Here is a 17,500-nt window from a genome sequence, read left to right on the forward strand (position 1 = left end):
ATTCCCCATGGGAAAAAACACATTTCGAGGCGTGTCATTTGACAGTAACTACAACTATGTCATGCATGTCGGACCCCAATCTTAACCGGTGTTACTGTTCAACTGGCTTCTAGATTAACTGGCTCCCGATTGCAGATGTGGCCGTTAGGACAATGTCAATCCAGTAATTTTGGCTTTCCTGTCTGCAGATTCGTCACAAGCAACATTGAAACTGTTCAACTGCATACCTGTTCAATTAATCAATAAAGATGTGAAACAAAACGCCTCGTTTACAACTCCCGACTGGCTGCAAGAAATTGTAGATTGTAAAAAAAATAAAATAAAAATAGCACATAATTTGTTCCCTCGCCAGATAATTTATTTAGATCTGCAAATACAAATTCTGCGCCCAGTGTAGTGTGCCAGGTCGTGGCGTAGTGGGTAGAGCGTTCCTCTGAAGGTGCTGCCCCCCCGCTTCGTGTCACGCGTTCAAATACAACTCTGTACTTTTATATTTTATTTTATTACTTTATTTACAATTTCCAGTCGGGTGTTGTAAACGAGACGTTTTGTTTCAAGTGTTTATTGAAGAATTGAACAGTTATGCAGTTGAACTATTTTGATGTAGCTCGTGACGAATCTGGAGACAGGAATCACAAAATTACTGGACTGACATTGCCCTAACGGCACATCTGGAATCGGGAGCCATAATCTGGAAGCCAATTAAACCGTAACACCGGCAACCAACACAGCGATCAATGAATAAATAAAAAATATGTAACATGTCCCAACAATTTTGGTTTCATTATCTAAAAAAATGAAGATGATGCTAACAAAAAAACAAGGTTCTCCCTTCGTGGGGATCGTTCAAATACACGAAATCTGCCCTCAATCCACCACATGAAAACGCAAGATGAACACAAGGGGAAAAAAGTGAGTAAGTTCTATCTGGTGCAGAGCCAATACTTTACCTTCAGTTTTCGAAGTTGTTTGTTGTCGATTATCACACTACCATATGCGTCACTTTAGAATTCAGATACTCAGCCTCAACTTGTTCTTCTCCTTCTTTCCAGGAACGGAGGACTGCAAGCAGCAACGTTTAGGTGCATACCGCCACCTACTGTACAAGAGTGTGTAGCACTCATGTCCCCACCTTCACAATGTACCCATCAATTAAAGAAGCTAGTTCACACTGCAGGTCTTAATGCTCAGTTTGGATTTTTGGGTGAAAACCGTTTGTGTGTGTGTGGGGGGGGGGCGTTGTGTATGCGTGTTTAAGCGTTCACATTAGATTATAAATGCGACCTCGGTCTTTCTGGTGTGGACAATATGCGTCCCTAAAGTGACCCGCATGGACAGAAGAAGAGATGACGTCATTCAGGACGTAGTGAAGGCGGTGGTAAATGTTTTTTTTAAACTACAATATACACAAACAACACAGAATACAAGGATGTACAGTCTACTGAACAAATACAGGAATGTTTAGTGAGGAAAACAAACAAACAAACAAAAACAAAATAAAGCTCAAGGCTACTTCCTTAGTACAGGTCACAGTTTTTACATAATCTTCTGGTCCGGATAGCTTTGGGGTTCAAAGAAAAATGTACATCATCCAGATACATTGACAATAACGCTCGTAGGTCCTTTCGAGTAAATGAAGCAGGACGTTAACCGGAAATGTACCATTCACTGGTAAGATCGGAAGTACGCCACCGTCTTGTAATACAGGAAGGGAAAAAGACACTGAAAACGACATATTGCCGACATAAAAGCCATATATTGTATAATATTTACCGTGAGTATATATACTCTACCTTTGCATGTAACATAAGGACAAGGAAAACTGTTTTTTGTTTTTGGTGGGGTTGTCGTCTAATCTAGAAGTGGAAAGCGTACTGCATCGTGCATGTTACAGACTGCGTTGCTTAAAACATGGCGTCGTACTACGAGACAGATTCAACTTTTGAATCTGAATGAGAACATTCACAAAAAACTTTGAAAACATTTTTAGACAGATTGTGAACAGCCACGAAGGAAAGTCAGTCAACCAAAGTGAGGTTTTGTGTTGTTACTTTAGTTGACAGCACGATTTATAGTAGTCACGTAGTACGTGTCCTCATAAGACGTTTTAATATTCTAAAACCTAAATTGTTTTTGAACTTTAAATTTAAAAAGCAATTCAAGAAATGCTTAGCTCGGTCGTAATTATCCGTCCGTTTTCTACGGCGCTTTGGGGTCGCGTGTGAGTTGGAAACTGGACTCGTAGCCTGTCAATTTCAGGGTACACAGGGCATACGTATTACAAAGTGGTCAATCTACCAACTATCAAACAAGGAGATTGGATAACAGCGATAAATACTGTAAATGACATCTGGATCCACATCAGGATATAACGCTTTTATCCTTGGTGTGCGTCCCTGGCTACCTATAAACTAGGGCTGAACGATTATGGAAAATAAATAATAAAAAATAATAATAATTGCGATGAGTAGCAATGTTTTTTCAAGGTCCTTTTCTAATGTATTTCTCAACAACGACCTTGACCATGACAACTTCATTCTGCCACACAGGTGTGGTGTAAACATAACTGATAGTGTGTTGTAAAGCAGGGCTCCCCAAACTTTATTCTGTGCGGGCCACATAACTCTTCTCTTCTCGGTTGGAGGCCCGGGGTCAGTTTATAACAGAAAAAGTGTGACGATCGCAGGGGTGCCTAAATGTAAACATTTATTGTTTTCCAGAAGGCCACACATAACCAAATATTAATACTGTAATCCTTAACTAGATCTTCAAAGGGAAAAAGTCAGAAAATAAATAATAAAACAATTAATTGCATAGTTATGAAAAAACACATTATTTAGGAAATATTTAAATACCAAATAACCCTCTCTGGGATCGTCACAGAAAAAAAGTCAAGAAATAAACAATACCATATGTGAAATAAAATTACACTATGAAATCAATAAAAATAAAATAATCCTTTCGGTGTTTTTCACATTAAAAAGGTCATGGAATAAATTGTACTTGTGAAATAAATAACCTTCTTTTGGTTCTTCACAGAAAAAAATAAAGTTAAGAAACCTATCATATCACTATTTATTAAATAAATAATGAGTGGGTTTTGGACATCATTTGAATTCGGACGATTCCAGTTCTTTGATTCGATTCCGGTTCCTAATGATTCACGGTTACGATTCACGGTTACGACTCTTTTTGGACAAACTGAGACGGTACGGGACGAATACAAAAAACGTTACACCCCTTGTATGTATTAATGTACATAAGAGGTTTAATATAGTTAGTAATAATTGTAAGTATTTTTTTCATCACAAAAAGTGTATACATGTACTGTAATAACTTGTCTTTAACTTGAATACCTGGTGTCAGTCATAGGCTGTTGCTGCTGAGTGTTTAAAGATTTCAGTGTCTTAATAGTTTTAATTAATTAAGAGATCTATATTGTTAGTGTATTTTTATTCAGGTGTAATTTCTTAGAATATCATCCGAATGGTTCGCTTTTATTTATTTTTTCTAAAAAATACTGTTTACTTGTCATCTTTTCAAAATACTGTAAACATTAAAAAAAACAAAAACTTTTTTTTGTACCTAAAATATACCGAACGGATGTTTCCAAGAAACCGAACCGAACTGAAATGTGATTTAGCATACAGTTACACGCCTACTCTTTTTACAATGAAAAAAATACAATAACTTTAAAAAGTCTTTATGCAATTATATACACTTTTTAGGCATTGAAATCTTTGAATGTTCAACAACATATTGTAACGAATTGGGTTATCTGTGTTGTGGTCGGATTTGTGTGTTGCTGAGTTGTGATGTTTCCGAGGTTCATGAATGCATCGTACGGCTAGCGAGAGAGCAGTGGAGAACGAAGCCGTTTTAAGTTTGTTATTTTAGATGTGCTACCTACAACATAGCCGCCGATCTCATGTAGCAATGTTGGCACACAACTTTGGGACTTATCCACGTACCTTTCCCCATCGGCGATTTTAACAGGAAAGCCAGAATGTTCCTAAACAGGAGACCGAAGTGTACGGGGGACCTTCGAGCTCTGCCTTGTTTGCGTATATGCCATAATAATGCCGTTTATCCACGCATTTATGATTCATCACGGCTTCTGGCGTACTGGCTCCTCTTATGTGCCGCCACTCTCCTCTCCCGCAAGCAACAGTCAATAGCGTCCGTGAGTAAGCTTGCGCTAATAATAAAAACTTATCCGAAACGGTAAGTGGACCGAACCAAACATCCATCCATCCATTATCTATACCGCTTATCCTCACAAGGGTCGCGGGGCGTGCTGGAGCCTATCCCAGCTGTCTTTGGGCAGTAGGCAGGGGACACCCTGAACTGGTTGCCAGCCAATCGCAGGGCACACAGAGACAAACATCCGCACTCACAATCACACCTAGGGGCAATTTAGACAGTCCAATCAACTTACCATGCATGTTTTTTGGAATGTGGGAGGAAACCGGAGTACCCGGAGAAAACCCACGCAGGCACGGGGAGAACATGTAAACTCCACACAGGGAGGCCGGAGCCGGGATCGAACCCACGACCTCTGAACTGTGAGGCGGACGTGCTAACCAGTCGACCACCGTGCCGCCCCGAACCAAACATGCCATACCGAAATTTATTAATACACTCATGTATACTGTTACACACCTAATAAATAAATAAATAAATAAATAAATATTTATTTAGAAATAAATATAAATATTTATAATATAATATTATATCATATAATATTATTATAATATTTATAATAAATATGTATTTATTTATTTATAAATTAAATATGAGCAAGTCTGATAATCAGTCTATCCCTTTACATCATGCACGATTATATGCAATTTCTCCACTGGGTGTTGTTTGCGAAATACATAAAATGGTACCTAAGAATTAAGATTCAATCAAAGGTAGCGAGTGCACCGTAGCTCAAAGTAACCTTTTAATTATAGTGTTCTTTTCTAATAAAAATACTTAAGTATGTATAAAAAATATGTTTTGAAACATTGAACATTGAAACTACCTGAGTACAATTATTTAAAAAAAAGTCTCATGTAATTATAAAACAGTAAATGTAGCGCTCCCACCATGGCCGTGAACATAAGTGGTAGGAAATACTTATTTTGGGGCTGAAAAGTATTATAGGGATTCAAAGCGTATTGTCTGTTGTCTTTTTATGTACATTAGGAGTTTTCTTTGATAAATATTTCAATGCAATCTTTCTTTTTTGCAGAATGTTAAATGTTTTGGAGGTCCTGGTCTGATACAGTCACTGAATATGGAAAAGCTCCAGGGCTTTGATTTTTGGAAGAAAACCCTGAAAGAAGCCTGCTTCGTGGTGGCACCCATGGTGGACCAGAGTGAACTAGCCTGGCGTCTACTAAGCCGTCGCCACGGTGCTCACCTCTGTTACACGCCCATGCTGCACGCGCAGGTGTTCGTTCGTGATGCTAATTACAGGACAGAAAACCTCTATAATGAGGTGTGTGAGGAAGACCGACCACTAATAACTCAGGTAAGAATATTTTTTAGTACCTTGAAGCATATTTGATGTTGATGATTAGTTTTTTTCTGCATTACCTATGATTTACTCTAAACAGAGCACTGAAAAATTGGACCCCAGTGCCAAGTGAATTTGGTCGTTGTATAATGTGAGAGCGAAGTCTAAACCAGAGAAGAGAAGAATTGGGCCCAAAAGACTCTGACCTCTTTGTAGGGATAATAAGGGGACAATTTATTTAATTAATTGACGGCAGCTTGAGTTTACTGCCTGCAATGCACTCAACCGCTATTAGGTGCACCACACCTGTTTTTGTGTTAAATTAAAAGGATTAAAAAGACAAAAAACCTCTGGAAATCAGTCATTCATTAGAAAGATGCTGCATGGGAAGAGATTTGAGTTCATTTTTGAAGCTTAGAGGTTAATAACCTTTATTTAAACACTCTCACATGCACACAGTACACATTATACAATGCAGTTTTATGATGGGGGGCACATTTATTCTCTTAACCTACATGGGAATTGGAAGAAGTACATAATGAGAAAACTAACTACGGTGAAAAGAGTAACAAAGAATGAGAATTGAATTGGATAAAACAATAAAAGCAATTAAAAATGAATGTCCTTTGCACAAAATGGGGTTAACTTTCTAAAAAGGCGGAAACAGGACGCATGGGTTAACTTAAAGGGGAAATCAACCCAAACATATTTTTTTCAAGAATATGTTTCCAGCAGGCCCACTAGTTTAAACACGCCATTCTGATTAATAATGTGTTTGTAGAATAAGAGTTAAGCAGCAAAATCCACCCCGTGGATTTTAAAAATATTTTATTATTATAATTTGATCTTATTTATCATCCTTTTATGTGATTGGTAAATAATATAATGTTCTTGTTATGCACAATTCAATGTATGTTGAATGTGTGCTCAGTTTGATATTTTTCATGTATTATGAATAAGTGCTGTTTTTTGTATTAATAAAGGTTTGTGGGGTGGGGCAATAATGAGGCTATTATCACAAATGCATCTGGTGCACTTATAGATAAATTGATACATAGCTATTAATTTGGAAGTCCCGAGTCGGATGAAGTTGTAAAATAGTTTGAATTCCATTTTGCAATCTTTAAATTTTTGTTCATGTACATTTACTTGTGTAAATTAATAAATCTGTTGAGAATTCAAATCCATTTTTTCTTTTTTTTTTTTTATTGCACTGTTTTAACCGGTTGTAACCTATACTATTGACAAATACTAATACCAGATTTTGTAACTTCCATTGTTCTTGAAAAAAAGGACAAAGAATTGGCAAAATGGGGCAACTTCTGATACAATTGTTGAAAGAAAAAGACAAAAAACAACCAGGCGGGCTGCTATAATTGTAGTATCTAAAGCAGGGTTGTCCAAGTCCCGTCCTCAAGAGCGCCTATCCAGCCTGTTTTTTTTATTTATTTATTAATTTATTCAGGTGGTGGGGGAATAATTTTGAGACAAATCTCTCTGCATAGTTTTGGCCTTTATAGCACACTTTTTGCCTACGTTTTATATATATTAGATTTTTATCAAATCTAATTGAACAGCATCGGAAACAGCTATTTTTTCTGAATATAAGCAGTACTACCTGTTGCATCTCCCTGCTCAAATTCTTTGTCTTGGCATTTTTATAAGGCAAATGTGCATAAGACTGGTCATCTAAACTTGAACTTCAAAAGTCACTTGTCAACCATAATCAGATTTTTGAATGTTGTCAAAATGAAACGTGCACAGTTCTAGAGCTTCCGTTTTTTTGTGCATGAAAATATGGAGTACATCCATCCATTATCCAAGCCGCTTATCTTCACGAGGGTCTCAGGCATGCTGGAGCCTATCCCAGCTGACTCCGGGGCTGGATTTGAACCCACGACCTCTGCACGCTGAGGTGGACGTGCTAAACAGTCAACTATTGTGCCACCCTAGGGTAGGTTACAAAAAAAATTACAGACTTTTTGAGGATTTATGGCACACAACATGCTATTAAAGTAAACTGGAAGGTAATTACCAGTGCAAATTAATTGCGAATGAATTCTGTTGGTATTGGTACATCAGTGTTTTGTAATAGTAATGTATCGCTAGTTACTAGGAGGTTCTTGAAACACGTTTTTACAGCTAAAAGTTCTCTGAAAACATAAACTATTGTATCAAACTGAGATTCTGACAGTAATTTAGCTTATTTTTCATGCAAATGAACTAATTTTTGGATCTCCAAAACGAAGTAAGAAATAAAAGACAATTTTAAAACAATATTAATAATCTTACAAATTATGCTGTTTGCATATTATTCTCAAAACATGATCAAAAAGACTTTTTGGCTTGATATAAGATTCTAAGTCTAGGTTAGACTTTAGATTTTTGTAGTGTACCCCTAGCTGTCAGTAATGCCTAAAGCGTGGGGTTCAATGCTGGCTTTATGGTTTGAAAAAAACCAACAACCCGGAATTCGAGACATACTGACTACCGTTTTTTGTTCTTATACATTGCTGAATGTACACTGTCCTTTTCTAAATTTGAAAGGAAGCATCTTTTCATCCCTCCGTGACCCGATGGCTTGTACCACAAAGGTTAAAAAAAGGTGTTATAAATGTTAAGATATGTTAGGATATAACATACACTTGGGATTTTCTGAGTGGAGGCCCAGCAACATGGCGACCAGGGCACACGAAAAATTCTAAACTCCGCTGTCTTTGTCCCAAACGAATCTTAAAATGTGACCTCAACCCAAGATTTTGCTTGCTGAAACCCAACATAAGCTTCAAAACAGGCAAGTGGTCGGTGTTGTGTCCGAGAATGCTGACTCTTGACGATAAAGATTTCTCTTCGTTGACGACGGCTAATGCTAATATAGCCAACGAGCTAGCCTTCCACAACTACGCGATGGCTGCATCGGTTACCTCTGCAAACAAAAATGCTCCAGTGGTAATGGAAACGGGCAAAGCTGACAACAGACGCCCATGGAATACCACTCCAACTAAACTCCCTCCAGCTAAAAGAGTTGCTACGGGTGGGGAACCTTCCCTCAGTGACATCTTAGCTGCCATAACCAAATTGGACGGCAAAGTGGAAGACTTTGGACAACAATTGAAAGAGAGCTCTGAAATGTTTGCTAACATGATGCAACGAGTCGAGATGAACACAGTTGGAATCACTTTATACCAATCCAAATTGGAAATAATGGAACGCGAACACACAGAAATGAAAAAAGAAAATGTGACAGAAAGACTGTTAGAGATTGAAAGACACAAACGCTGCTAACCTGAAACTTGCGGGCCTGAAAGAACATGAGGGTTAAGACGTCAGAGAAAAAACAGAGCAACTCCATCTCCCTATGGAAGGAGAATATTGAAAACATCGTTGATTCTGTCCACCGCATCGGAAAGAAAGAAGACGGACGAAGCCGGAAGGTCATCGTGCAATTCGTGAAAAGAAGTCATCGGGATATGGTATGGAAAGCGACAAAGAATTCCCTCATCTGCAAAGAGCAAGGTGTCCACTTCTCTCAGGATTTCATCAAAGAAGATCGTCTGACGAGGGAACAACTTTGGCCGAAAATCCAGCAAGACAAGGCGAATGGTAAAGTGGCCTTTTATCGAGGCCACATTGCAGTTATTGATGGTCGCATAGTGAAGGCGTGAATCTATCTTCAACCACCATGACCTCCGTTTTCTTTTTTGGGGGACTTAATTGGAAATTACGCATAGTTAATGTTGTGTATCAAATATGCGTGTTGTTGATTATACTTCCAATAGTTCTATTTAATCAATGTCAAGTTTATGTACTAGTAGTCCAGGAGAAGTTAAAGGGCGAGGAGGGTTGTTGGGTAAACAAAATAGGGAATCTTTTGTGAGCAAAAGGAAGAAACTATGTTAATTCTTTGTTAATATTGAGGTTTATCTTGAATGTTTAAATGGACTCAACTCATACTTACACTCCAAAGTAGGAAACCTAGTAATTACCTTATATATTACTTCATTTAACTTTTTGTAATTTTTTTTTTCTCTTTCCTTTTTTCTCCCCTCCTTTTTCAGTGTTATGTCCCTTAATCTTAAATTGCTGTCACTCAACGCCAGAGCTCTGAGAGACAATTCAAAAAGAAAAGCAATATTTCTCTATTGCAAAAGCAAAAATCCACATTACGTTTTTCTGCAGGAAACACACTCAACTGACTCATGTTAAGTTTTGGACCACTCAGTGGGGAGATAAAATTTTCTTTTCACATGTTACCTCCAAGTCTGCAGGTGTAGCAATTCTCTTTAAAGACTTCACAGGGAAAATTGCAACAACGATCTACAGCTGTGATGGTCACTGGATTCTCTCAGCGTTAACATTTGAAAATAACTCAGTAATCTTGAGCAATGTATACGGTTATTGTAACCCATCACAAAACAAAAGCTTATTAGAAGAAATAAAAGATAATGTGATTAAACTTAAAGACCGTTTTGCTACAGAGAATGTAATTTTGGATGGTGATTGGAACATGGTCTTAGATGAATGGATTGACAGATCACCTAGTAAATTCTCAAGTACAAAACCTAACAGGGTTTTTCCTCCATGATCCTTGGCGAGACAAATACCCAAATAAAAAAAAAATTTCTTGGCTCAAACCAAATGCAAGTATAAGATCTTGTTTGGACTTTTGTTATTAGCGACAACAATGCCTAGTCACACAAAAAAGAGTGAAATATTTCCTGCACCACTTACCACTGTTGTATAGATTTACTAATTTCACAGCAATTACAGCCGAACAGAAAACAAGGCTACTGGAAATTTAATTCCAGCCTTTTAAAACATGAAGACTATTGTAAAAATATTGAGGACCTTATTCAAAACACTTTACAGGATAACACTTTAACCTCATACACTACAAAATGGGAATTTTTGAAATATAAAATTTGTACTTTTGTAAAATATGAAGAAACAAAATAACTTAATAGAGGAAAAAGTGGTGAAGGAAATACTCTTGATGACTAGTTGCACGACTCTAACAGAAGATGATAAAATAAAACTTGTATCGTTACAATCTCAATTGGATCGCCTTTATGAACATAAAGCTCGAGGAGCATATATTCGGTCGAGGTCCAAATGGATTGAAGGAGGAGAAAAAATTCAGCATATTTCTGTAGGTTAGAAAAGAAGCGTCAAGAACATAACTCCATCAGATGTTTATTGATAAATAAGGAAGAATGCACCGATCCAATTGTAATAGCCAAAGAAATAAGTACGTTCTACCAAAACTTAGATAACTCAGCATTTTCTGAAGAAGCGGCTGATAGCTTTCTAGATCAAATTAAAGATTTCACCCCTCAAATTGATAATGACATGAGAGATAATTTTGAAAAAGATTTTACAACCAAAGAATTAGATAAAGCTTCCACATATTTAAAACTAGATAAATCTCCTGGACCAGATGTGCTAACTTCTCATTTTTACATACATTTTTGGCCTTCACTGAGAACTATTCTCTTTTGGGTTTTTAAAGAAACAATTTCTAACTTGTCGTTGTCAGCTACCATGAAACAAGGTGTCATCACACTAATTCCTAAGGCAGGAAAAGACAAAAAGCTTTTGGATAATTATCGTCCAATCACACTCCTAAACAATGATTACAAAATACTAACTTATATTTACACTAACAGACTTAAAGGAATCCTGGACCATGTCATTAGTGAGTCAATCTGGTTTTATGAACAACATATCCAAACACAATAATATCAGGTTAGTTCAGGATTTATTGGATTATAGCCACCTAATTGAGGATGATGGATTTATTCTGTTCCTTGATTTCTACAAGGTATTTGATTCATTAGAACACCATTATCTGTTTAAAGTCTTGCGCTTATTTGGATTTGGTTCAAAATTCTGTAATGTTATCAAATGCTATTATAATAATACAACCAGCTCAGTAATACTTTCTCAAGGTACCTCCCCTCGTTTCACCATTAACAGGGGAGTCAAGCAAGGACGCAATATATCTCCCTTGTTGTTTATCCTCGCAGTAGAAACATTGGCAATATACATTAAAAATTCGAATTTGAACAAATTTAATAACTTTGATAAAGTGATTGTATTTATCCTGCATGTTCACTGGCAATACCTGACAACCTCATTAAAGCTATTAACCAACTGAATTTTAATTTCATTTGGAAAAACCAAACTCATTACATTAAGAAAACTGAGATTATTAAAAATTTTTAAGGATGGGGGTTTACAAGCCATTGATTTTGAATGTTTAAACGCAGTGTTAAAAATAAAATGGCTTAAATCCTTCCTTTTAAACAATAGCAGCATTTGGTTTTGTCTCCCCAGAGGTCTATTTAAAAAAAATAGGAGGAATAGTGGGCCTGCTGGGAACATATTCTTGAAAAAAATTTGGGGGGTTATTTTCCCTCTGTAAGGTTGTCTGTAAAATAGTGACATCAGGCCAGTTTTCTTGAACAACTTACATTACTCATCTGAGCATTGCTTGTAAAATGGAGAAATTTAACACTATGAATGATGGATTAACAGAAGTACCGTCTTGTTATACTACATTATCAAACTTTAACACCTTATGGTTAAGGTAGAAGTGCAGTGAAATAATCATAGAGACCTTTCTTACTCAAGTTCAACTAATATTGGCCATTTGGCAAATATGAAGTAGCTGTTTATTCAGTCGGCTGTACACATTTTTAAACTAGACCGTTTGCGAGCCGGAGCAGACCCGTGGGGCCTTACGTTTGACACCCCTGCATTAAATGACTCCCTTTCACTGATCATACTACTTCTTCTAAAAAAGATATAATTTATGCTATTGAAAATACTGTCTGGCCCTGCTGAAGAAATAAGGAAAATATATTCCTTTTTGGCGGCACGGTGGTCAACTGGTTAGCACGTCCGCCTCACAATTCAGAGGTCGTGGGTTCGATCCGGCCTCCCTGTGTGGAGTTTGCATGTTCTCCCCGTGCCTGCGTGGGTTTTCTCCGGGTACTCCGGTTTCCTCCCACATTCCAAAAACATGCATGGTAAGTTGATTGGACTCTCTAAATTGCCCCTAGATGTGATTGTGAGTGCGGATGTTTGTCTATGTGTGCCCTGTGATTGGCTGGCAACCAATTCAGGGTGTCCCCCGCCTACTGCCCGAAGACAGCTGGGATAGGCTCCAGCACGCCCCGCGACCCTTGTGAGGATAAGCGGTATCGATAATGGATGGATGGATGGATATTCCTATTCGAATAACTTATTTTTCCAATGTATTTGCAGTGACCAGGTATGTTAAAGGTCAGGGTGCAAACATTTTGTCTGTCATTTTAAAATTCCTATTCTCATTGGTAATAGGTTTTATAATACGTACAAGCCACTTCCTCCAAGTTGTCAACCACAGATCGATTAGAAAATAGGTTTTACTTACTCATTACGAGTGTTTCCGAACCTCATGGAAGCTCAAGGAATCGTGGCTCTAGCCACCGAAAGTGACGTAGTTATAGCTAAACCGCTCGCTACATCATAGAGTGTACAATCTCCATGCACTACAAACATAGCAGATTCAATGGCGAGCGATGTTTTGGAATGAGAGGATTTTGAAACACTCGAGCCGACAGAAGGGGGTGTTATTCGACCGATGATGATTAGTAGTCACTGAAAGCTCCAGCTACTGTGACATCACATCTCGTGAAAAAGCCGAAGATGAGGGGGCGCAAGATTCAAACGGCAGACGACACATTCTGAATCGTATTTAGTGATTAAACTGCTGTCTACCAACGACTTAATCACATTTTAATGACAGTTATGTATTGTAAAGGGGGTTCTAGAGGGCAACAGAAAAGTTTTGTTTAAATAGTGAATCAGGATATTCATGCAATATGAATATCCTGATTCACTATTTACAGTGCACTTTGTCACAAATGGTTAGATGTATTCATGAAAGTAATTGTTTTTTCTTTGTTTTCTTTTGTTTCAGTTTTGTGCAAATGATCCTGAGGTGTTCATTCAGGCAGCTCTTTTGGCCCAGAACTACTGTGATGCCATTGACCTTAACCTGGGATGTCCTCAGATGATCGCTAAAAGGGGTACCTGGCTTTTCTACAGAAATTAAGTGTATGATAAATGTTATCATCAGAGACTTCAACATGAAAATAACTAACAATTTTTGTGGTTCTTGTCGAAGGGCACTACGGCGCTTTCCTGCAAGATGAGTGGGAGCTGTTAAAAAAAATGGGTAATGCATTTTTTGTATGATCACGTTACAATAAAAAGAGAGTCATTTGAGTTATAAAGTAGAAAGACAGCTGCACCTCCAAGTTCGGCTACAATCTCTTTGATGGCACTCGTCAGAACTCCTAGTCATAGTACAACAAGTGAAAGCAATAAATGAGCACAATAAACACACTATAAACAATAGACACAGGAAAACAGCCAATATTAACAAACAGAATATCAGTCAAAACTGCATTTAAAAAAAAGTTATAAATATTGTGCATATTATTGAGTGAAATAGGTATTTCTACATATTGACCATGTGACTGGCCATTTCCATAATTAGTAAACAAAATCATTCAAAAATAAATGATTGATTAATTCCTTAAAGCGGAAGTCAACCCAAACATATATTTTTTTAAGAATATGTTCTATGCAGGCCCGCTAGTTGAAACACGGAGTTCTGATTAATTTAGCATTTTTGGAACACGTATAAGTTAAGCAGAAAAATTCACTCGTTTTTAGCCATCTCTGGGGGCGGCCATTTTGTCTTCTGTCGACTGAAAATGACATCACAACTGCTCACAACGACCAATCACGGCTGACCTGTTTTCTGAATCTGAGCCAGAGATGACTAAAAACGAGTGAATTAACACTTAGTCCACAAACGCAATATTTATCAGAATGCCCTGTTTCAGGTAGTGGGTTTGCATGGACCATATTCTTGAAAAAAAATGCTTGTGTTGACTTCCGCTTTAAAGACTAGAAAGCGGGCAAAAATGACCCCGTGTGACCGAACTTGTGCAATGCACAGCGTTCCTGCCGGGAAGTTCCCAATGCAGGTGACTACGTGCAGTTGAGTAACTAGTGCTGAACAGATCGATTAATTGAGGACAGGCAGTTGGAGCAATCCTCCCACATAACTCAAATCCTAAAGTAAAGCTAGGCTAGGAATATCTTGTATGATGACAGTTGTGCCACAAGATTTTGTCCAACTTCAAAGTCATTTTTCCCCAGAGAGTGATGGACTTGGAGGTTCCGCTTGGTATATTATATAAAATGCTAGATTTGAGAACTGTTTAGGGGTCTCGAAATATTAGAAACAATGTTTCATTGTGGTAAAAATAAACTAACAAACCACAAAAGTGCTTAATTGAAAAAATAACCATTTTCTTTTTAGACAAAGTTGATTAATTTTAAATTTAATGAATACAATTCAATAAATCCTCAACCATTTTTAGTCCTAACCCTAGGTTTTGGAACCCCTGTTCTTCTCATTGGGCATCATTCACTAATAAATGCATATAAATGTTCATACTCTGTGCGTAAATTGTGTATGCGCAAAATCACCACTGGATTTATAACACGTTTTCTTCGGATCAAATGTGAAAGCAACAGAGGTGCACAAGGGAGGTGGGAGATAAGCATGCCACCAACAGGCGATCCAACTGGCCTCCCAACTAACATCATTATTGTCTAATCAGACCCCCCAAACTGCAGCCCCTTTTTCACATTTATATTGAAAAATCATATATTACCCTACCCCCCCTGTAAACAAGACCATTGTATCCACTGTCAGTTCACGGCTGTTAAAAAAAACGGCTACGTGTAGACTAGGCCTTAGACAATTAAATTCCTAAAGAGGAGACTTTAGTCTCCACTCTGTTTCACTCCTCAGAAACCAAATATGTGTCACACCCCTAATTACTTTCCATTGTATGGGTACTTTACTTACCCACTGACACAAACACAGCTGTTCTGCACAATCTGCACAAAGTCAGATTTCACACAGAAGTCACCATGGCACACGATTTTGAGATTTGCAGAGTAAAATTTCATTGTTGGTGTGTATTATGGAAAATTGAAAATGTTTCTTGGATGAAAAGACAAAAGGGGATGATTTTCAAAATAAAGACACTGAATTTTATAAAGAATTATAAAAAGAGTTTTTATTGCAAATTTAAAATGTTTCTTGAATCAAAAAACAAAACAGGATGATTGTGGAGAGCTGTTGTCAAACACGCCCAGGGCTGAGCATGCACAATTAGCATTTCAATGGAGACAGAGTACTGTGAGTGGAATTTGCAAGTTCTGGAAGAGGGAGGGGGCAGAAGTGGAAAATTTAGGACTCTTAAGTGTTTTAATAAACTTGTTGTACACAAAATTATGCTGTCATTTACACAAGTTTGAGCAATTGTTCTGGTTAGGATTTTTAATTTGAGTATGAATCTAAATTGTTTGGGTTAGAAATGTTCTTGTGTGAGTTAGAATCAGAATTTTTTTGGTTACCGGTAATTTTGTTTTCACGTGAGTATGAACACAGCATTGTGAACTACATAGACTATGTTACTTTGCACTGCTGAGCCAATAAGAACATATGACAATAAAGTTACTGGCCAAGCCCATTTGTTATTTCTTTGTCACGGTTATTATGTACAAAAATACAATATTGTCCTGATTTTCTCCCTCAATATTATTTTTATACACTATCCTGAGCTTTTTTATATGAGCAACCTCTTCCTAATATTGTGATAAATTATTCTGTCCTGAGGTTCATATTGGGATATCGCATAGCAACATTTGGATATTGTTACGGCACTAACCTACGTGACGTAATTTCCACACTTTCTTGATTCATACCCACAGACACAAATTCTGTCCACATCACAGACTTCGTTGTTGTAGAAATTAGAGTTGTATTCACAAGACTTTTAGTTTTATACTCACATGAAGACATTTCTAACCCAAAGAATTTAGATTTGTACTCAGGTGAAAACAATTCTAACCTGAACAATTTAGATTTCACTACAGTATATTTCTGAACTGCTTATGATCTCCCTGTGGTCGCAGGCGTGCTGCAGCCTATTCCAGCTTTCTTTGGGCAAGAAGTGGGGTACACCCTGAACTGTTCGCCAGCCAATCACAGGGCACAAATAGGCAAACAACCATTCACACTCACATCCACACCTACTGACAATTTGGAGTGTTCAATTCTCCTACCATGCATGTTTTTGGAACGTGAGATTAAAGACATGCAAACTCCACACATGAAGGCCAATTGTAACACAAACAATTGATCACTGATATACTGTATATGAGAGCATAATTGTGTGTCCAATTTTATGAGCATACAAATCTTTACTATTACAAACGCAAATGTTAGTAACGCATACATATTTTCAACAACTATATTACTCCATACATTTGTAGTCAGTAAAATTAATCAAATTTGCGTTGGAAACCACACTACAGAAAATATGTATAAACCACACCAGTTTGAGTTACGTCTGAAGCTTTTTGATAGTCATTTGTCATGAAAATTTCAGGAAATGTGTACTTGATCGATAAATTGATCGATTAAACATTACTGAACTTGACGGGGTTTTTTTTGTTCAAAATTTGATGGTTCATTATTTGTGCGTACACAAAGTCTGTTTGCAGAGTATGCTAAAATTCAAGTATTAACTTATTGATGAAACAGATTTGCGCACTGTTAGTGAATGAAGCCCAATGACTATATTTGTCTAAAAGGAAGTGCAGTTTTAATCTTAACTGCTTTTCTCATTTAACAGTCATGTTAGCAAATGAAAAGCTGTCTGTGCCGATCACGTGTAAGATCCGTGTGTTCGAGGACATCGAAAAGACTGTCTGCTATGCTCAAATGCTGGAGAAAGCTGGATGCCAGGTACGAACTCTGATGCTCAAAAATGACTCCATTTAATTTGGTTTCATTAATACACCAAGCGCCCATGTCATGACCGCTTGCATAACCAGTTGAGATTTTTATATAAA

The 17,500-nt window shown here is 37.3% G+C and overlaps 2 protein-coding genes across 6 annotated transcripts in view; one reads left to right on the plus strand and one right to left on the minus strand.

Annotated features, from left to right (window-relative positions):
• engase (endo-beta-N-acetylglucosaminidase) overlaps positions 1 to 1,104 on the minus strand; it is a 37,188-nt gene extending 36,084 nt beyond the window's left edge. Inside the window, exon 1 of the mRNA XM_086055380.1 lies at positions 951 to 1,104. The gene's annotated coding sequence lies outside the window, so the exon portion shown is untranslated. The remainder of the gene's footprint in view (positions 1 to 950) is intronic.
• Positions 1,105 to 1,247: 143 nt separating this feature from the next.
• dus1l (dihydrouridine synthase 1-like (S. cerevisiae)) overlaps positions 1,248 to 17,500 on the plus strand; it is a 60,099-nt gene continuing 43,846 nt past the window's right edge. For 3 of the 5 annotated variants that reach the window (XM_086056231.1, XM_086056235.1, XM_086056236.1), the window contains exons 1-5: positions 1,248 to 1,378; positions 5,240 to 5,521; positions 13,473 to 13,581; positions 13,680 to 13,730; positions 17,281 to 17,393. In XM_086056231.1, the coding sequence (XP_085912357.1) occupies positions 1,331 to 1,378; positions 5,240 to 5,521; positions 13,473 to 13,581; positions 13,680 to 13,730; positions 17,281 to 17,393 (603 nt within the window). In that variant the 5' untranslated portion in view covers positions 1,248 to 1,330. Of the gene's footprint in view, positions 1,379 to 1,537; positions 1,775 to 5,239; positions 5,522 to 13,472; positions 13,582 to 13,679; positions 13,731 to 17,280; positions 17,394 to 17,500 lie in introns of those variants that run through there. The other 2 variants (XM_086056232.1, XM_086056234.1) reach the window with 2 other exon arrangements.

The sequence above is a fragment of the Filicampus tigris genome, chromosome 16 (assembly GCF_054856515.1).
Source record: "Filicampus tigris isolate MCC_2025a chromosome 16, RoL_Ftig_1.0, whole genome shotgun sequence".
Lineage (NCBI taxonomy): Eukaryota > Metazoa > Chordata > Actinopteri > Syngnathiformes > Syngnathidae > Filicampus > Filicampus tigris.